Here is a 24,065-nt window from a genome sequence, read left to right as displayed (position 1 = left end):
TAAAGAATATTATAAAAACCGGACGTATTTTCCCTATAACCGAGTATTTAATTATAGGCATGTAACCCTTTTTTAAAATGGAACATAACGTCCAAAATAATTTTCCAAATAATCTCGCTCCACAGATAATTATAACTAATGACTGATCAGTGGTCGAAATTCGAGTAATCATTATTGAAAATCCGAGGAAAACTGAAAAAGATTGTCAATTTTGTCTTTAATACAAAAATAAACACACTTGAGTTATACAGACAGTAGTAGGTAAAAAAAGTAAAAATATATAAACACTATTGTATAAAAACAGTGTGATATTCAGCTCACTTAGCTTATATTGTTGTCAGGACATTATAAATTAAGATTACATACATACATTAACAGCCTGTTAATTTCCCACTGCTGGGCTAAGGCCTCCTCTCCCTTTTGGGGAGAAAGTATGGAGCATATTCCACGACGCTGCTCCAATGCTGGTTAGTGGTATACACATGTGGCAGAATTTCGTTGAAATTAGTCACATACAAGTTTCCTCACGATGTTTTCCTTCACCGCCGTGCACGAGATGAATTAAAAACACAAATTAAGCACATGAAAACTCAGTGGTGCTTGCCTGGGTTTGAACCCGCAATCATCGATTAAGATGCACGCGTTCTAACCACTGGGCCATCTCGGTATCACTGGGCCGATTGGCGATGGTTAAATAAAAACGGCCATTGTATTCATAATTAATCATATTTTTCACATATAACGCATTAAATAAAAATAAACAGTAATATATGTTGCATATATCCCTCAGCCTGCGCGTTCGCTACCTATTATATAAAAAATATAATTGTGTTCTTGTATATTTTCAACGCTCTAAGAACCCAAACGTTTTAGCTCAGTTTTATTCTAATAATAGATGGAAAACCTGCTTCGCTCGAGTAAAATAAATAAAACTAAACATTACCGGGCCAGGCCCATTGAACTTCACGCCATTGAATTTTACGGAATTTATAACGAAATATCTCAATTATACGAATTTTGCTGACATATGTTGGCTTAGTCAATCAAATCATTATTTTTTAACGTTCTATAATTGTGGGTAGGTTTCGATCGGGTCTATTGTAGACCTGAACGAAATTATTAATATAGATAAAGATTAATTTTGTTTCATAAAGAATCAGTCTTAATTTTTAATTATCAGTAACTGTACACTCGAATGTTATAATGATAATTATTTTAAATAAACTTTTTCATTATGCATTTTGTGAATGCACGTCATCAATTATGATTAAGAGAAAAAAAAATGTAGCGCAATGTACATTATTGGTTTTAAAATAAAAAAATCTATCAAATAATCTACAGTTGTGAGTGTATTTTGCTTATCAATGTTTATATGTATTTGTAACAACTTTGCACACGGTAATGTAAAAACAGACGATAAACTATGTACTGGAAACTGTGGCAACAAACTCGAACCTAGATAACAAGGCTTAACATTTCGAGGTTTTAATATAATAAATACTTACAAACATACATTAAATATATTCCATTTGTAATATAAGGTACAAACAATATACAATATAAAATAATAATAACAAAATATATTAATAGGCCGAACTACGTTTAAGCATAACGTTATCAACAATTAAGTATAATAATAATAGTAAAAATCTTGCCCATTGTAGTATCTACAACGGGCGTTGTCCCAAAAACCCTTTCGTCTAACCTAAACGCACTGCAAATGCCCGCATCCACCATTACACTTATTTAGAAAGCAGTTATTCTCAACACTTGCCGTCTCACACGTAAATTCCTATCATAATCATATGCTTAACTCTACAAAGGTTAATACACTTAACTTAGGCTCTTGTATCTGTTTTATTATCCCTCTAAAAGGGAGAAAAAAAGAGAAAGAAAAAACAATAATAAATAATAATAATACGGCGTGCTCAGGACAAAATAATTGTAATAATTACGTGCGGTGTTAGGTATCGAATAAAATATATACAGGGAAATATGACTGACATGTCATCTTGCCTTAAGTCTGTTGAATGGTAATCCTAATAAACCTACTAACCCTAATAACCGAAAATGTATCGCAACCAGTCAAGGTCAACGACCCGAGACTTTGACAATGTCGTCAGCTTATTACAGTTTGTCGAAATAGTTATTTCAATTTACTTATAGTGCCATCAATTAAATGTTGTTAATTACATTGTCATAGATTGTATTGTCCACACGTATTGATTATATGACTCTCTCTAAATTCATATTTCTTTTATCAAATAAATTATTTGTATTTGTATCAATCGTTTTTGTTTATCAACATTATTAAAATACCGTAAAAGTCCCATTAAAGATTATCACTTTTATAGTTAATGGTATTTTTCCTTAATATAAACCTACATTACGTACGTATTATTTCTATGGTGCTTGTCAGCGTTTCGAAACGCTTTCATTATTAAAGTTTATTTTCAACATTGCGTAAAATTAAATTAGGGTTAAATATTTTTAACTATTTTATTTTTGATTTAAACCACCCTTAAAATCCTTTTATTATGTTATATATATGTTGTCTATTAGTTGTATTATTTGAACCACTCATTGAAAGAGTTTTAATCTTAAAATTTATAAATTTATAAGTGGTCCAGCTTTACCTTAACTTCTTGGGAATAAAACATAAATATTTATTTATTGAAACTAACATTATAATTTAAAATATATATATATAAATGCGTAGGCGATTGTTAATTTAATGATATGTTAAAATATTAAAAAAAAATTAAACAATAATGTTCATAATATACTTATACGATAAGTGTCGAATAACATAAATAATATTACCAAGTAATTGTGTACAAGTAATTCGAACAAAAACAACAGTAAATAACAAAATAAAGATTAATTAAAAAAAAGGAAAAAAAAAAATTAATTAGATACGTTATGATTTTTTTTTTAATCGGATTATTCATACAGTAACAGTAAATAACAAAATAAAGATTAATTAAAAAAAAGGAAAAAAAAAAATTAATTAGATACGTTATGATTTTTTTTTTAATCGGATTATTCATACAGTAACATTCCTTGACTAAACAAGTTAAAGATATGTAAATACTTTATTTTTGTAAAATTAATTTAAAAATAGTAGAGTAAGAGTAGAACTAAACAATTTCCACGAATTTCCTGTCACCGTTCACCCTCAAGATGTACGACATTTTAGTTTCATTTGGATTGTGGTTGGATTGAAGAGGATCTGCATAAACTCCCGAATACCTGATCTGAAATTTGGTATAACAACGTATTTTGACCTCTAAATCACGAATATCATAACGAAAGTTTATGATAATATGATAAGCGCAAACGCTGTATTGAGTATGAAAAACGTGAAGCCTCTTTTCCTTTCCATAATCACACATTTACCGTGTGAACAGCTGAATTGGGAACTGTGGGCATCACTCCCTCATGTTTTCAACACTCAAGACCCGACTCAGGAAGTTCACCCGAGGATATTTTTATATTTTTAATCACCATCAGGTCCAATTGCCTGCTGCCTGGCATAGTAATAGTAAAGTAAAAAGTACTATTTTTAGTAAATTTGTATAGTAACGAATGACTAAAATTTTTCCTACTAGCAGTGCCGTAAACAATATACGGTTTACATAAAATCTTAAGGACGGCCGTAGCAAGCAAGCTATAAGCTCGATACGGCTATTTACGTGTAGGCTCACGCGCAGTTACACAAGCGAAACGCATCGGACTCACGCGCCAGCGATTAACCTTATAAGTTTTTACGTGTCGTGCACCACGTGACATTGACTCCTGGCTTCATTATAGCTTTCAAGGTTATAGGGGTCCAAAAGATTATAACATTATATTCTATAAGATTCACTTTTACGGGTGCGGTAGTTTTCTGTTAACAAAATAAATATGTTTTTTACCTTTCGAAGCACTCGTTTTGATTTTATCTCTCTTTTTTTTATGGCATTGGTTGGCGGACGAGCATATGGGCCACCTGATGGTAAGTGGTCACCACCGCCCATAGACAAAGGCGCCGTAAGAAATATTAACCATTCCTTACATCACCTATGCGCCACCAACCTTGGGACCTAAGATGTAATGTCCCTTGTGCCTGTAATGTCTCTTCGAAAGTCACGAGTTTACGAGATCATTTTACAATTAGCGCACTTGGTGCAATTATATCGTTTCGTTTGTGATGTATATAATTATATTTATATCTACAAAAATCTCATTGGATTCAATCTCTAAGATTGATACATCCTTATTATTGAAATTATTATTACATTACAATAAAAATCACATCAAATTAATTTAATAAAATGTTGTTTTATAATGATTTGTATTTAAAGTATATGTAAGTCACGCACTTGTAATTATTAAAATTGAAATTAGCGTATAATATATGTACATACATATGTGTGCTGATTCGCCTGGTTTTGTTATCGCTACATAAAATAAATTAATATACAGCACACGATAAATTGTCTTACTTATTAACAAATCACAAAACTTAAGTATGGACAGATAAATCCGTTACATTTATTGCCCGTGTACAAGTTAATACTAATAATAATAATCGGTACTGCGAATAGTGATCTCCCGATGGCAGGTTATAGTTGGAAACTTAGTCAAACCGCTGCTTTGTGTATTATTTATTGCACACAGCACAAAATAAAACCAGTTAAATGGAAAGCATGCACAGTCCCGATCACTTAAATACTAAATCTCTTATCAAATTGAGGGAAGGATAAGTTCGGATTGACTTTCTCGTACTTATAATCAAAGAAAATGCACATTGCATCGCAAGTTTCGGATTAATATTATATTTTTTTATGCCACAGATAATATAACACATTTTTAAGAAAAATCGAGCGATAATTCCCTTGTCATAATATTGTCATAAATACTATTTAATACAAATAGACTAACTAACTAGTTAAATTAATGAATGTACATCGGTTTTTGGAATTGAAAATTCAGTTATGATATTTGACCCACACTTATAGTTGACATAACGTTGTAGAAGAAACATGCAAATAATACATAAGGATATAATATTCAATGTACAAAAACAGAACAAAATTATAAACTTATATATCTTTATATAATTATGTACTTGATTTTAAATCCATCGAAAAGATTTTTATATTTATGTATAATTATGCAAAGATGCATTCGATTAACATAACCTCGTTTCAATAATAATGTTATTTAAAATATACAATACATAAATAAAATTATAGATGTGTATATAATTAATTGATAAGAAAATAAACAGAAAACAATTAATATGAAATTACTGTTAATGATATTTTAATTTTATGACATTAAACATAAATTTAATGACATTTTAAAAATCGACGTCATTTAGAGATCAATAGTTAATCGATCAGCAATATAAATATTTATATAAAGTGATGTTTTTATATGTACTGAAGTTTAGTAGACTTTGATACTGACTGATTACTATGAAAATTGCCACGTACATTTTTAATACATAGAAGGTTTTAACACAATCAAATTTGTTGCAACTTGTTTTGCTGGTAAATATATAAGGATAAGAAGATGTTCAGTGATCAGAAGATGAGGTCAGTTAAACCAAAACGAAGACATCACACTTATAATGGAGAACTTACTTGACACCGATTAAAAGAACTGACACAAACACACTGCAAGTACTTCACGATTTAAGATTTTCTATTGACTTCAGGGATATGACATATTTTTGGCTCAGTTGATTTGAAATAAATGGGGTAATAATTGTTTCGAATCAACCGAGTATTTATATGTTGCTAATTATTGTTGCTGTGTCTGCAGTCTATTACACTGTCACGTGGTTTTTGTGTTCGTAATGACAATAATTAAATTATCTTTTTATACAGGAAAACGGCAACGCGCCTGTTTGGCGGTAGTGTTATATAAACATATGTTATGGAAGATAACTATATCTTGAAGTTTAGTAGTTAGAAAAGTAATAAGGATAGCAGTAGCCTGAAAATGGTCAAAAGCCCCGCTTAGAAGAAGGTTTTCAACCTTATTCCACCACACAGTTACGGTGCGGATGGGTAGACATTTGTCAGAATTTCATGCGAGTATTTTCTTTCAACGCCGAGCACGTGATGAATTATAAGAAAATTAAGCACATGAAAATTCTGCGATGCTTTCCTGGATCTTAACCGACGATCTTTGGCTAAAATTGACGTTTTCTATGCACTAGGCAATCAGGGCTCAGTAAAGTAATACTGTATTGTAATTATTGCAAACGATGCGTATTTAACGTAACACATGTTTTACTCATTCAAGTCCCTAATGATCTGTTACGCTGCAATTACGTCACAAGTAAGTACATCGATAAACTTAATATTGCGATTACAACGATGATGTGTTGGGAAACATTACACATTATGATAGTCATTATATATCTTAGATATACTGGTATCATTGCTTAAAAGTTAATTTAACAAGTGATCCGTATTTTGTGTGTCAATGGGATACTAAAGAATTCTAAATACTTTAATACTAAAGTTCTAAATAAATCGCTTGCGATACTTATGACAATAGTCCAAGCAATTAAGATCCTGTCAGTTTTGTATCACTAAGCGGTCCATATACCTACATATCTTCTATCGAGGCTTGAATTGTTAAACTTACAGAATAAATAATCAAATGATCGACGGACAGACGAACGCAAGAATATTTATGATTGTTCATCGTATCGATGCTAACAAGCGGAATTAGGGAAGGATACACAAGCAGGACGTCTGCGAAGATTTTCGTAACGTTTCCTCCAATTATGCAATTGCACCTGCAACATTCTGCATTAGTGAAAGTCTGGCTCGGCTGCCGCACGCCTCTTTGACTCTACAACGTAATAGTTGTATATTTCAAATAGTGTTCGGTTAATCAGCGGTAAACGTTTGCGTTGGAAACCACCGAAAACTGGTGTTTAAGGTTAGTGGCAATGTGGTTCAACGTGTCTATGGTACAGTCCGGGAAGAAGAAGGTTTTGTGCTTCGAGTGAGTAGATATGTTTACAGGCCGATAATATTTTAATTATTTAAAAATGTACGCTTTCTAATTTACTTTAGAAAAATTCTTAACTGCTGTAGATCATTAAAATTGTACAAAATCAAATATTTTTATTTAGTGGATAGGTATCTACCAAAAATATTTTTTCTATTATTCATTTGGAATCCGTATGAATCCGTTTTTGCTCGCTTTTCGAAGGTATTCTATTTCATATAGGTATTATCTAACAACAAAATAAATAAAACAGGTAGGTAGGTAATAAATATAAGGCCTGTTGAACAGGGTTTTAAGTCTATATAAGTACTGACTAATATTATAACTGCGAAAGAAATTTATATGGAGTTTGGTATGGAGATAGTTTGAGTCCCGGGGAAGAATAAAGGCTACTATTTATTTAGCCCCCTCGAGGGAGTTATATTGTGGTCATGGATTGTGTTCTATAGGTAAAGATTTATAAATTTATTTTATAAAGCCACAGCTAGTATTAAATACAAAGTAACGTAAATAATATTTTGGCAGACGGATATACATTCGTTCATGTTTGGAAATTCAAAACAATAATTACATAACTTTAATTATTGAAGGTCACAATATACGATACAAACTTAATATACGAAAATTATTGTAATTTACAATAATTTTCCATGCACCAAGTTGCGTCGGATCCATTATTTATCGATTATTAATTGATTTTACTAATCGATTATTAAATAATTTTTTATCGATTATTGATTCCTCGTGGCTTCATTCTTGTGGAATAAGAACCCTAGGTCACTTTATGCAAAAATAATTAGATACAAACCAATCATCAAACTTTCGCATTTATAATATGGTTAGGGATGTTGTTTGGTTTATTTAAAGTAACATGTATTAAATTGTTATTATTTCCAATATACATATATAGATCTATTCACTAGCGACGGCGCAATTACAAAAATAATTTAATTAAGGGGGGCTTAATTAAATTATTATCGGTTTGCATTAGTATGAGTGAGTGACGCTCGTGATTACAATATCTCTTAGTGATGAGCGTCAGATAATTAAGAGTAAGAACAGCAAAAAAATACCAATTAGTTTTAATTTATTAAGTGTGTATTATTAAAATAAAATAAAAAAAAACTTACCTGACTGGGCGCGCCTTCGTGAGTGAATAGACCTAAAACGTTAACCTCTATTAAAAAAAATTATTAACATTAAGTCCTTAAATATATACAAACAAGTAACCAATTCTAGTGACATATTATCACTTCATCGCAAACGAATCGAAACGTAATCGTTTACCAATTCTACAACTGAACGAACCAGTTGCAGTTATATTTAATTTCAATCAGAATAGAATTGAGAACGTATCGTAATCGCTATAAATTATTGGAGTTGTCCTCAGTTAACAAGAAAAATATTTGTACAATAGACATTTATCAACAATACTGGTGCGCCGTAATTGTTATGAACCGGTCTGTATTTGCATTAGTTACGTATGAAGGTACCGTGGGTAGGTAGGTTGGCAAGATAAGAAAGGGTACAATTTGCATTGTCTTCTACCTACAATATACTATGATTCAGTATTTGTAATATAGTAAAGTAAATATTAGTAGGTATAGTCGTATGAAAGCTTAACATGATTTTCCCGTTATAATAATTTGATACGGTTGTGTGTTGTAGTTATAATATACATATATATTGATCGATAACGTGAAATTATAAATTATTTTTTATTTCATAAAATGTCCTAATTTTTTTAATTTTTTTTTATACGTATTCGTAAATATTTATGGAGTATTGATTACTAAGACAAGAACTGGGTAATTACATTTACACAAAAAAGTTTTTTGAAAGATATAATATTTTTGGCGCTTACTGCGTTTTGTTATATTATCTGCGAATGACTATATCTCCTGTTGCTTTGGGTACTTCCGATTAATAATTATAAACGCAAAATTTCGAGAGAATTGATTCTCATCAAAATCTAAATCATGCAAAAATTACTAAACGGTTTTGGATGAAATTTGGAATAGAGAAGCTATATAGGCGACCTAAAACCTGCATTTTTCCTGACTAGCCTTCGCAGTCAGAGACGGAAGCTAGTCAATCATATGACGTAATTAAATAAGTTTGCTAATTGGAATCTATATGTAGGTATGCGGTTAAAGTTTGGTTGGCTTAAGTAGAATATTCACTAACTACTATCTATTGTGTGTAAATTTTATAGATTTACGAAGCATCATACGAAGTTAACTATCATCATTTTTTTTATTTCATTATAAACTGCCAGTGTTAACAATATATAGTATAAAATATTCGACTGATTGGTCACAACAAAATATAATTTCTAAAAGACGTATAGACAAATTGCATAAATAACAAGCATTTCATTAGTGTATATCGTAACAAGTATGTCAATGTGAAGGTGAGCGCTGTACGTGGGGTAACATGTGTGCGCGCAACGTGACTCGCTGAGAAATGTTTGATTTTGAACGATTTGTTTACTCAAATAATATAGCGAGCCGGTTCCGTTTTTGTCTCAGATTTATTAATTTCGTATCATGTTTTGTCTAGCTATTTTAAAGATCCTGATTGGCTCAATATAGCAGCTAACTCAATCTCAATGGACGAAATTTGGAAAACTCATTAAGGTATATATTTTACTTAAATGGATCAATCGACCAGTTCCATATGTAATGTTTTTAACATATCCTGAAAAATGCATACCGCATACATATTTTTGAGATTACAGCAACGTGTCGTACTGAAAATACCTTTACCTACTTAGATACTTTTAAACGTTTCGTGGGGTAAAGCGATTAATAGTGCTGGAAAAAGTTGCTACTAGTTATCGCCCTGTCGTCGTTTTAGGTTATGGTCGTTAGATGTTAGGCGTTGGGGCGTTTAGGCGTCTTGGGGTTCAAGATTGCTTCATAACAAAACTCATCAAATTTTATTTAGTGGTTTGTCCGCAACAGACATATGACAGAGTTACTTTCGTACTTATAATATTAGTATAGATAGTACAGGTGGATACATGGATCGCCCTCCAGTTTTCACATTCATGATTTTTTTTTATCATCACGTGCTCGGTTATGAAGGAAAAATGCGTGTGTCGATTGAAGTTCTGCCCCGTGTAACAACCGACCCATAGTGAATCAACCTACTGTGATAAGCGTCAAACTGTCATGAGAAGAGTTATTCACCCTGTCCTGAGACAAAGGCTTACTTTATATAAACATTGTTCTCGTTGCAAATTGTCGTAATATTGTGAATAAAAATAATTATTGGGTTATTTTAGCATAACCTGTTATTGCGTAGTAATTTTTAAAACTTATAATAATTTATTACATTCAATTTATTTGATTCCTTCACATAATACATCTTACGCGTACTCACATACTATCTATTGATATGCAAAACACATTTTATTGAAACCTGTACAGAATCATGAAGTATGTAATAAATTAAACAGCGGACTTAACTACGGATATGTTATATCTAAATATTCGTTTTAGTTTTCACTATCCACTGGGAATATATTTTTAACGAATTATAGCAATTTATACTTTAAAGATATGCGTTTTTACAAATAGTCTAATTTTTAACTTTGTGTTAAAAAAGTGGACATTGCACTTGGTGGTAGGGTATTGTGCAAGCCCGTCTGGTACCACCCACTCATAATATATTCTACCGTCAAGCAGCAATACTTAGTATTATTCTGTTCCGGTTTGAAGGGTGAGTGAGCCAGTATAACTACAGGCACAAGAGACAAAACATCTTAACTCCCAAGGTTGGTGGTGCATTGGGGATTTACGCTATGTTTAATATTTCCTACAGCACTAATGTCTATGGGTCGGAGTGACCGCTTACCATGAGGTGGCTTATTTGCAAGTCTGTCTTAGTGTGTTATCTATAAGAAAAGCAGAGAAAATATCGTAAAAATAAACACTATTTTATCGCTAATAATGTGCTTATTAAAATTCAAACATATCTTATTTACAGAGACGGTTTTATTTAATATTTTAATATATTTTTTTTCATATTCTCTGTAATTATAGATTTGTTTAAGATAAGAAACGTATACAAATAACGATTCACGAATTAAATTGAACACGCGATAACAGAATTAAAAGCGATAAAATGCAATTACGTAAATAAATAATAGTACCTTAACCGGAAGCCTTAAGTGTTAGCGGTTTCACATTTTCCGATACGATATCAGGTTACATTTCAATGTCATATTTGAATAAATCTTTAGTCGCTGATGAAGCATTATAATTACTTATTGAAAATCTAAAAAAATACTACGATCGTATAAGAATTATTATTATTTCTACATTGTAAGTTTTTTTTCTTTAGTTTCGCCTCGACTTCCCACAATATACGAAGATTATTTACATATTAAAATTTTTGAAAGTACTCGTTTTGTTCCATTACCGGGCAAAACAATGTATCTTGTTAATGAGGTTTGGAATTCCAAAATTTAGCTCGTGTGTGTGTTGTAGTGATGATTGCGAAAAAATGAAACGATTTCGAATGTGTGTATAGATTACGGTAACCCCTTGTCATTATTAATGTCCTATCATACTAAGCCTCATATATATGTGTATTCATATTCCATATAAATATCTAATATTATACACGGGCATGCTGCACCCTTGCTTGAACCCTGTAGTAAATGAATTAATTGGACATAGTTCTAGCACCTACTGAGTAGGTGTCATATCGGAATGTGAGAACGATATCGTATCGGGTAATGTAAACCTCAGTGTCCAATAACGACAGTATGAAAGTCAGGGGCACTTTAATAGCTCACTGACATTCAAAATGCGCTGTAAAACTTAAAACTTCTTTTATATACTATTCCTCCTATAATCCCTGTCATTTAGTCGTATTGTATATACATATGATTATATATATTGATAACAATATATACCGGGGTAAGCAGATAACCCTGTGTTTTAATGTCATTCATATTTATAATTACAATTCTTTATCAATTATAGATTGACATTACTTACAGACCCTCATTGACGCTGCGAGATAGCTCTTATTGTGGAATATACTATACTGCCCTTTAGCAATCTTGGTATTTGAAACTACAGGTTTTATAAAATAATTCTTAATTAACGGCCGAATATTATGTTGACAAATTTGACCCATCGACCTCCTATTAAATATTGTCAATCCGTATCTTACAGAAAATGTGTCTATTAATAATATAAAACCTCATTTATTTATTTAAAAAAGTACATTAAAAATATATTTTAAAGTGAATATGAATAATACAAGGCTTTGTAACAATCAATTAAAAATTAACACAATATTCACATGTAAACTTTTATAATATTTTATTTATAATTACCTAATATAGGAAACTATATTAATAATATTAATATATTCATTGGAAGCAAAGATAGTTAAATGTTAAGTTTTACTGTACTGTAATGTTTTGATGCAAAAAATTAAATTTTCTATGGATTCTATATTTTTTCATCGAAATCATTTTCATCAGACTGAGACGAAAACTGTTAAGTTTTTAGGCCTGTATGAGAGGCCACAATATACTCATAACTTGAAGGCCCTTGTATTTACAATTTTTTATAAAGCAGGCACGTTTATTTTTTTTAAATACATACAAAAACGCTATAAAGGACTGTGACTCATATTTTTTAATTTAAATGTTAAAATGACGTAATTTTATTATTTATAAAAGCGATTATGTTAGCTATTCATACAAAACAAACTTGTTGTTAAAATATATTTTATTACTTTTTATGTAAAGTAAAACAATAAACATCGTCATTTATTTATCGAGTCGAAACCTTTAATAATTCTCTGGTAGTCATTAATAGTTTAGAGAAAAATTACAATTAATTATTAGAAGTAGCTATCGGAACTTTGGAAGTAAAATCAAAGTGGATGTATATAAGTAAAGTATATAATAAGATATTAATTATTGAGAGAATCGTTGTAGTACATAATAAACCAATTAGCATATGTCATAATCGGGTATAAAAATTCAATAGGCTAGTTATACATCGTATATTTATATACAATTAATGTTAAATGCATTATATATTATGCATAAATCGCAATTACCTTTAGATAAACGAAAAAAATATAAAAATTATAATAAATAATCGTCTCGAAAAGAATTATTCGCGTGGATCGAATATTTAAGTGTTACTAATTTTCGCTTATTTAACATGAGTGTTATTAAATCAAAGAGGTATGGGTTAGTCTGTATATGTCTTAGAGCTAAGACTTTTATCGTTTTGAGAAGATGATTCGGAGCTTATTTTACCAAGCTGTTCCAATTTAGGTTGGTGATATACATTTGGCAGATTTCCATTCAGTAAATGTTTCACTGCCTGACTAAGAGTTCCTTTCCTTCTAAAGATATTGCTTATTTTTAAACGTTATTCCCATACGGAATAGTAGGTTAGTAGATGTGGATATTCATTTTGATTTTGGTTTCCTACTTATTATTATATTGATATTTTTCATCACCATCGAGCAGGATATGAGATATTAACACGAATTAGACAGATGTTTGTTTGAGATTCAAGTATTCTAACTATTCTGACATTTAGATTCCTTTATTGATTAGATTAATTCACAAGTATTGATTCGTCTAGACGTACTAAAAGTTCTGGAATGTTCGTATGTTCTGGTATGATTCCAAAGGCCGGTTTTTGAATTTAATGCAGGTTTTTAATAGCATCAAATAATCTTACGTCTAGTCATATATGTAAATCTTGTATAAAGATAATAAAACTTTTTTGTTATTGTTTTTTGTTTTGTTCGCAACGTTAACTGCAAAATGTATATCTACGTCTACTATATGTTTACGTTTAAATCTTATTCTGAAATAATATTATTATTCTTTTTTTACTTATTTTATATCTACCTCGTGGATTACATTAGTACCGCATCAAGACAGCTTATCGAAAACGACGACGTTTCATTTCCTTAGGGTCATTTTGATGTTACAATCTCTTATTATATAAAGCTGCTTTAGCTTTGGACATTCGGCTGTTCTGGAAATCAACACAGGTTGGATGAGTCGTTATTTGCTTAGGCTATCTTGAATAATGAAGATTCTAGACGCTGAATCGCTCGATCACAATAATTGAGGAACAAATTGTTATAAATCAACAACTGGCATTTGTACTCTGTACAACGTTGTACCAATTTTGGTCTCCTATTCATTGAAACACACAAAAGTCCATTGCGCTGAAATATTTGCTTAATGCTCAAATATACACTTTGTCAATTCAAATTAAATTTAACAAATGACATTTTTTTTAAACATGTAGGTGGACGAACATATTCTCTACCAATAGCCCACTAGCACCATATACATTGGCGCTGTAAGAAATATTAACAATTCCTTACATCGCCAATGCGCCATTATCCTTGGGAACTAAGATGTGTCCCTTGTGCGTGTAGTTACGCTATCTCACTCATCCTTCAAACTGGAACAGGCCATTACTACGTATTGCTGTTTGACGGTGGAATATGTGATGGGTGGGTAGTAGCTACCCAGATGGATTGGCACAAAGATCACCAACCACCAAGTAAAATGTATAATATTTTTTCAATATTGTTTAACAGGTTCACTGGGCTGGTTTCAATAAAATCGGTTTATTTGGTTTTTGTACACAATAGTTGTGCAAATCCTAACTACCTATTATATATTATATATCCTACTAAGCATATTACGTTCACGGAAGAGTGTTGCCATCGTTAAGGTTTATGGTATATGAAGGAGTGCAGAAAACTAAAATTAATTTAGGTATAATTACTTCTATGAATCTCAAATTTGAATGAATGAATGAATTATGGTCGAATTTCGATCACTGGAGGACGCGTTGTATGAATAATCATATTTATGAAAACCCCATGTTCTAGATTGCTCTTTCTACACGAACAAAACAATACGAATACTTCGAACTTATTTCTTAAGACCCTCTTGAAATACCATTCTAAGTGTGTTAAACGAGTCGATTTAAGTCGATCAATGTCGAAACTTACGAGTCGGGCTTACGAGTATTAGTCTCTTAATTTCAGTGTAGTTCATTTAATTTGCCTTTTTATCGTTTGTATTGTCAAATTCATCGCATCAAAATGAACAATTATCTACGTCATTATAAGGTCAATTGGTCATCAAGCAATCTAAGTCCATTTTGGTAATTACTGCAAACAAATTGCATTTGTTCGTAGAAATTCTAGGTTCAATAAGTATCGCGTATAGTATAGACGAACATGAGATTCTAAAGTCCATTCCACGAAACGAGCTCCTAAAAGAAATTGCTCTTATGCGCTCATTGGCTAATGCGCGTGAGCTTCATTGGACACTTTGACCTTGGATGACCTTAATTGGCCAAATCTTTTCTTAGGATGGTCTTATATGCAGTACTAATTTCACTTATCTCTTAGCCACGCGCATTGACCAATGAGCGTGAGTGGTGAACGTGAGAGGTGCGAGTATTTTGTTCCCTAGGAGTGCTCGACCGAACTCGTTGAATGTATTATAAAATAAAATAAAATAAACTTTGTTCTTTCTAAATATTCCTTCACCTATATGTTATTTACACTTAAAGTGTTCGGGATTTTGAAATATTTCTGACCAGTTTACACAATAGTATTAAGTATTTCGTAATGAAACGTTTGCTTACGATCATTCTCATCAAAGACTATTTGTGACTTAGCCTTTATTTACATTGTGCTTCAATTGGTAGGTATATGCTTATAATATATTTGATTTAGTAAGTTTGCTCTATAGCCGGGTCTATACATAATATGTCATACAGAAGCCATATTCTCATTGATTTAAAAAAAAAGCCTTAGTTATTTCTATAAATAATCATAATGCAAGACTTTTTGATCGAGACTTTGAAGAGAAAATCAAACGATATTCAAGAATCCGGATCAGGAAATGACGGTCGATTCAATGAGGCCTAACCTAACAGGTTAGCCGAGCGTTATATAACATTACACTAATCCATACTAATGCTCAAATTATTATGTTTGTCAGGTTTTTAAAAAAACACTGAAAATTTTGTTGTACCGAAAAGAATCATGGAGAAGTTATTTTACATAGACTTTTTAGAATAATATACAAATTGTTTGTTTGTAAGACTTTGTGCTTGTCCGAATAGGTACCATCCATCTATTACATATTCCACATCCAATTACTTACTATTGTTGGGTTCCGGTTTGTAGGGAGAGTTATCCAGTGTAAATATAGACACAAGGGAAATGGCGCATCGATGATGTATAGGAGATTCAATGATTCTTATAATGCAAATGTCTTTGTTTGATGCCAACCACTTATCATCAATTGGCAGCAATAATAGCCGAGTGATAAATAAATAAAAATAGATAACTTTAAAATATCTAAATGATCTGTTATTATCATGATTGTTACTAACATTTTGAAGAATTTCAAAATCATAATTATATGCTATGGAAATTTGAATGGAAAATCACCAAAATAATTATGACAACTAAGATAATTGGTAATTCACATTATAACGATAACTTATTTTACCTTAATTATACGTATATACCTTAGATTAATGTAATAATAAATTATTAGTGATTTTCGTTATTTTTAAAAGTATTCGTTTAATATTGTTTTAATTTGAAGGATACTCATTCCAAGCAATGCGTCTTAAAGCCCGATTCGTACGCAAATAAATTCGCAGACACTGTTTGAATTATGATAACATGTAACTATCCTGTACTGCCAAAATTATTTTATATTTCACGTCACGTAAACGTTACTTATAAAACCAAGACCAAGTCTAAATTCAGATATCTAATATTCCGACACAATCCCATTGCTGTTAGATCCATTGTACGATTTTATTATGAATAAAATAATGAGGAAGTTCTCAATTCGTCTGCATATATATGTTATATGATTTGATGTATGCGAGTCTTTTTTTTATTTTAGTGATTTGTTGGTATTTTTTACTTCGGACTTTATTTAACTCCAAGCTGGTTATTCTATATTCATTTCATTGGTGGATGGGCTATTATGCATCCCTTCTGGGTAGGTATCACCCAGTTATCATAACGTTAAGCAACAATACTTAGTTTTGTTGGGGTCCGGCTTGGACAAGGAACATAACATTTTACTTTATGAAGGTTGGTGCCGCATTAATGATAAAAAGATTGGTTAGTTTCACACACACTGATGGCAGTTAACTCGGCCAAAATCGTCGAAAAAAACATCGTCATTCGACATCAGACAAAATATCAGATTTGTGAGAGTACGATTAAGATCCTTACTGTGTCAGTTTTTTCATTAAATTTAACCAAATACACAAGAGCCATTGTTATGATTCTAACTTATTCAAATGGGACATACGGTTTTTGTTACTCACTCATACATATGTATTAATATCCTTCACATGTCTCTTTAACAACGATATTTAATTAACCCCTACATTTTAAAACAAAGACTTATGAAAAATTAACCCGTTGTTGCTCTTTTTTTAATGTTTAACTGCATATTTATATTGAAGAAGATTAATTCATAGATTCAATGCCATCTTTTTTGTATCGTCTTTGTATTTACGAAATTTATTATTAGTTTTTTCTAAAGTCAGACGATGATATCTAGTTTTACAAATAATCTTTAAGAGATATTGTTGATCACAAATTTAGAAGTATAATCTATATATGAGTTCCACAATAGATCATTATTATATAACAATTGATATATATGAAATTAATGTAATACAATCCATAACAAGACTGACTTACACTTGACTTTCAGCTGACCAATGATATACATTTAAATTAAATTATCAGCCAAATAATTGTTTCATGATTGTAAAAAAAAAAAAACAAAAAATGACACTATACGATACGATATTAATACTGCATTAATACTGCTGGTTGATCTCTAACAAAACACTTACCATACCAGGTCAGTACCTGATAAATAATATTAAGTTGCGGAAAATATCAATACTAGATTACAATATCACGATACTATTATATATTAGTCACGAGGAGCTGTGCCGATATATTTCTGGGACATGTGAACACAATACGCGTATACAATTACGTTTAACCGATTGCCGTCATGTGCTGCTGCCTCACATGCACGACAGATATCATTTCAATCAAACAGATTGCGCATATTTGAAAAAAATATATTTGAAATCTACTTTCTGCTTGAATACATATTCAGAAATATTTTACTCTACTCTATTCTAACCATAACAGGAAAAAAACCAAATAAACAACATTTGACAACAGCAAATTGACGCGATATCATTGGTCGAGAGCTTGATTAATCTATGATATTCACTATGGACTTGCAATATAAAGCCGTTTTGAACGTCGACGAAACTGTTATCGGTGTTTTGATAGTAAAATTAAAGTTGAAATAAGTACTTAAGTGCAATAGTGATTTTATATCAAGATACGCTTCAGCAATATCAAATAAATCTGTACTAAAATTATAAATGCAAAATTAATTCTGTCTATCAGTTTGTAACGCTTTCACTGCTAAACGACATAACTAAATTTGATACGGTCACTAAAAAATTAGTAAGTATGGCAGAAAATATTGTTTGTTATGTGATCTGAAGACAAATGCTCGGGTGTTTATAACTGGTTTTAGCTAGTTTTAAAATAATAATATATTTTGACAAAAATATGATTTTTGTTGTTGTATACTTACATATAAAGTAACTATACTAAATATTTCGTAGTTATTCGCGATGGTTGTTTCTTATACATGGTTACTAATGGTTGAATTTTGAAATAAAACATAAAACAAAACAACAACAATTTTCTTAAAAGCACCCAAGTAACAAATACAGTAATATACATACCAAGAATTTGTATTTTTATACGTGCATATTATCGCAAACGAGACCAGTACACGATGATACTTTGAATGAGCTAGCCAATTAAAACCAGTGACTGTTCTAAATGAATCAAGTTGGAATGATGAAAACATTGTATTTGTACAAGTTGTATGTTAAAAAATCGTTTGTATCATAATAGCATAATTATGTACTTTATTTCCTGCTAACTGCAACGCGCCAGCGATTCATGCGCATGGCAAGGCCGTATAGAGTTTCGATAGATTTATTTATCAGTAATTTCATATTTAGAAGCTTCTCGAATTATAAACGTCAATAGTATCGCCGAGCGACGTCGATAGAGTATATTTAATAATCGACTCTTGAGTTGTCGCTGTCACCTAGTTATATATTTATTTTTGATTAAGGTTATAATCACCGCCTGTAGACATTGACGTTAGAAATAATAACCATTACTTACACCGCCAATGCGCCACCAATTCTGAAAACTAAGATATTACGTCCCTTTTGTCTGTTACACAAGCTCAATCACCCTTCAAAGTGTATATGGATGTACCTAACTAAGCGAGAATATTTTTCTACATTCAAATAGATTTCGAATTCAATAAATAAAATAGTAAAAAAAATAATTTTAGGTTATTCATTCCGGATCAGATCAAAGAGACTCATAACGGCTTATGCTGTTTTTCGGTTAAATACAGATAGTGTTAATAAATTGGTCGTCGACTGGTCGTCGCTTATGCTTGTAAATATAAATATTATAAATAGGTATTCGATCGGCAATCACCACCAATCATCTGTGCGAATGAAACCGCAAGTCGTTGAGCTCTGTTTTATTGGTAGTAAAGTATTATAATCACCTCGCAATAAGCCACTTTAGCTTGTAGGTATGAATTATATAAACATTGTAATAAAAACGTATAACACCACTAGCCGAAGACTCGATGGGATATACAATCAAATTATTAAGGTCGCCCAGTGATTTTTCTTAAGTAATAGATACTTTTAAAACTATGGCCTGTGTCCTATTTTTTCTTTGATTACGTTCGTACATACGTTCTGTGTAACCCAACCCTAATTTTACCCTCTTTAGCGATTAATTGAATGTATGAATTTAATGAACTCAGAAACAGATACCTAAACGCTGATTTCTATTATATATCAAACCGTGCAAAAAGTTGATCTTCTTTCCAAATGTATATGTCCAAAGTCTGGGTGACTTTGGCAATATACATTTGGGTAATGAAAAAGAAAATATTCAAAAATGTCGTAATAGTTGTGTTGTTGTAAATTTTTCTTCATAAATAAACGTCTAAACATCAATTTCCATATTTCTACTTTCAAGAATGACAAACTTCCATACAAACTTAAATCCTATTTTGCACCCTTTAGGTGACTAATTTTCAAAATATTGTCTTTAACATATTAACATAAGTCTTAATATCGATTTCCATATTACTAACATCAGAACTGACGAATTTTCATAAAAAGTTACAACCCAAATTCCCTAATGATTTTGAGAAAAAACCTTTCTTAGTGCTCAATATATAAATAAGAATTATTGAAAAAAAAAATCATAGCGTTTGACATACTTGTGTCAGGCTGTGCGTTGTATCAAAATATTCTTTATTCGAGCAGGTTTTTATGAGCACATCAATTCATTCATCAATTAATTCATGATCATTTTACAGAACTATATTAAAAGTAAATCTACCACCGATAGAATAAATTATCTATCTAATATTACACATATGTCACCATCTACACAAAGTTGTTGTTTCTTGTCCCCTAAATAATCACACCTTCATTTGCCTGACCTAATCATGACCCTAACAAGGCTGTTGTTTGTTTATATTCTTTAATAACAAAATTTAAATTTCCACGGAGCGCCTATAGAAGCGGAGTTATAACAAAATTGATCACAACCAGTCGACCTTAGACTTGACGTCAATTTTCTGTTAATTAGTTAGTTGAAATTCTAAATCGGCTATTAAAACTTACCAAGGGCACAATGAGGTGTTTTTAATGAAGCGATAAATACAAACACAAATATATATAAATCATTCCATGCTATCTTATGTTTCAGTACCAACCACCTTCAACGATTTTATTTTTTACGAGTTTCTTCAAAGATCTTCCAGGTTCAACCTATCTTTGTTAACAAAAATAATGTGAATCTCAGACATTAAAAATATCAAGCGAGAAATCTTTCATGAGATGTTTGGTTCGATTAGCAGTCATTTGCTTTAATTCTGTCTGAAGATTAACTGTTGTCTATAACATATTTAATTGTTTTTGGGTTTATATTATGAATATCATTACGAATTCTCTAATTAGTGTACTAAAGCTTAGTGCTTACCTTGGAGTGATCATCGTCAAGATATACTCAACCTGATTTTACAGCAGTGACAAGTTTTTCGTGCCCCACAGGAAGTTATGCTTGTAATTTTTTATAACTAAATAAGTTTACAGTCGACATTGCCACAATGAGGTCAAAACTCGCTACAGAATTGGACGGTACAATGTCATCAACAATCGAAAAGGAAGGTGTTAAAACATTGTTATTTTTAACATTGAAAGTATTTTGCAGTGCTTCGTTTAAATCGTATCTCTGTATCTTGTTAAAGTGTTACTGAGTTAGAAAAAAGTTACCACTTTATTACAATTACATTCTAAATATGTTCCCAAACTCATCAGCAAATTTACAAAAAATGTCTCACAAATACCAAAAGTTAGAAACAAAAGATATTTAATACGAATAATTTTGGTTATTATAATTTCATCTTCCTTCCTGATTCCATAAGAATTATTAACTTTAAGGACTTTAAATACATATATACCAATAGAAATTAAAATTGGTTACTGTACAAACTATGACCGCGTGGAATTTAAGAATGTTAGCAGCATTTCTCCGTTGAATCGCAATTCCGATCCTCGGGGAAATTTAAAACGACATGTTTAAAATATTTAATGGTAGGATTGTTAAGATAGGTAAATGTAAACAGGAAGAGAGATGTTGTAAGGAACATTGAGCGACTTAAATATAATAGAAGAACCTACTGGTAAGGCTTTCAAGCCTGGGCTGTTACTACCCACTCATCAGATATTCTACTATTGTGTTCCGGTTTGAAATGTAAATTAGTCAGTGTATCTACAAGAATGAACTCCTATAATATCATCGTTTTTAAGGTTGTCTGCGTGTTGGCGATGTAAGAAATGGTTAATATTTCTTGCAGCACTAAATGGCACATTTGTTCATCCCCATCCTTAAACTAATTTGAGGATATTGTAGATAGGTATAAACGCAAAATTTCGAACGAAGGCGAAAGGCCTTACTTTAATAGACGTCGAATTTCTGAGAAATGGTCAAATTTGTGTAATACGTAAATTAAACGGATGCAGTCACTTTGAGGTAAAACTATTTTATGAAGTCCTCATTCTGATACAAGTAACAGCATTATAAATTAATAGAAAGGAGTAGGAATTGAGCTAGTTATAAGAAATATTTGCAGAAAAAGAAATTTCTGAAACCGCAAGTACTCTAATCACATATTTATAATAATGATGAATGTAATTTTCCCTTCAAGTAATAAATAAATAAAATATGTCGTCATCAGTCGCAAGTCACCTTATGTGGTTTGCGGTATTGAAGTATCGATTTGATCTTGTGTCAACAGTTCCATGCAAATGAATTTACCATCTATATGGAGTTGCGGAATTCGTTAATTAATTAGCAAAGTTTTGGTATTTGCTTCTTGAGATAAAAGAATTATAAATACTATATGGGTTGAAGAGAATCATGAAAATAAACCATCCAAGAGTTCAACAACAACAAAAGACAATAATTTCGTATTCCTGGAGAATGAGCATGTTACTAGGCATAAGGGACATACAATTTTGGTTCCCAAGGTGTTGTACATTATGTACATTGAAGGCATAAAGAGCATTTCATTAGGCGGGGGTTTTCCCATCATCCTATATAAAATAAAAAATAATGATTTATAGAGGTTTTATGCATGAGACAACTTAAGAAAAATATTTTTATTTATTATATTAATTAATTGTAATTATCAAAAAATATATATTTACAACAACTCATAGTCTGACTATTGTACGTTGTTGAAACTATATCTGAAACATTTATGCAAGCGCCAACAACAACTGTACAAAGCTTAAACTATCTGATGAACGTTGCGTGAACGCAAATACACCGTACAGGACAAACAATATTGATTATTTACGACGCTTTTCACTTACTAACGATCGATTATTATATATATATCAGATCTATAATGGTGTATTATACATATATATACATATATAGACTTACTAGTATGGCATATGTAATGCCATACTTATATGAATATCTTCATCATATTCTTCATCATATATATGTTCATCCAAAAATATTTGCTTGATAATTTATAAATCATACTTGATTTAAGAATCAAGCTCAGAGTTCTGTAAATTCTAAATCGCAGCAACAAAAGTTTTATACGATATTTAAAGCTTCTTCTCACGTCCGTTTTTTAACTACCTACCCAAAAAATGTGAATCTACATAAAAAAAACCGTTGAGCTTATTTTTTAAAGCGATTTTCTATTTTCAGGACGGATGAGCAAGGCATCAGCATGAAGATCTACCAAGGCGTAGTGCTCACCCTGGAGGTGATCGTGCTCATCGTCAAGATGTACGCGACCTGGTTCTACAGCATTTATAAGTTTTTCGTGCCCCCAGAACCTAAGAGCGTTAAGGGCGAAATTATACTTGTAAGTTATTATTATTGATTAATAAATCTGAAGTTATTCTTAACCCTTTCTGGGTACCACTGAATGTATCAATATCCTATTTACAACAAAATGTGATTCTTTTCACAGTTTGTACACGAGATTGCACTAACTTTCGACATTAATACGTCGTAATCAAACCGTTTATTTCATAAATTTATTATTTAAAATTGATTGATTAATTGTTTATAGAAATATTCGTGCATAGTGCTGACTGAGTTATGATATAACTATTTACATATATTTAATACGCACTGTACACTTCGAATTTGAATAAATGAATTCAAAACTTACAGTACAAAATATATCAGAGTATATTTTTAATAAATAAAATAATTAATCATCGTTTATAATTGTTTGCAAATGAAAGTTAAGTATACGTGCATAGATAAGAGGTTTTTGTTTTTTA

At 31.0% G+C, this 24,065-nt stretch overlaps 1 protein-coding gene across 1 annotated transcript in view; it reads left to right on the top strand.

Moving 5' to 3' along the window:
• Positions 1 to 24,065, top strand: part of LOC125067417 (estradiol 17-beta-dehydrogenase 11-like) — a 35,941-nt gene that overhangs the window by 4,931 nt on the left and 6,945 nt on the right. The window contains exon 3 of the mRNA XM_047676020.1: positions 23,479 to 23,638. Within this exon, the coding sequence (XP_047531976.1) occupies positions 23,479 to 23,638 (160 nt within the window). The remainder of the gene's footprint in view (positions 1 to 23,478; positions 23,639 to 24,065) is intronic.

The sequence above is a fragment of the Vanessa atalanta genome, chromosome 1 (assembly GCF_905147765.1).
Source record: "Vanessa atalanta chromosome 1, ilVanAtal1.2, whole genome shotgun sequence".
NCBI classification, from domain to species: domain Eukaryota; kingdom Metazoa; phylum Arthropoda; class Insecta; order Lepidoptera; family Nymphalidae; genus Vanessa; species Vanessa atalanta.
The sequence above is the reverse complement of the archived record's forward strand: the minus strand, read 5'-3'. Positions and strand labels throughout refer to the sequence as shown.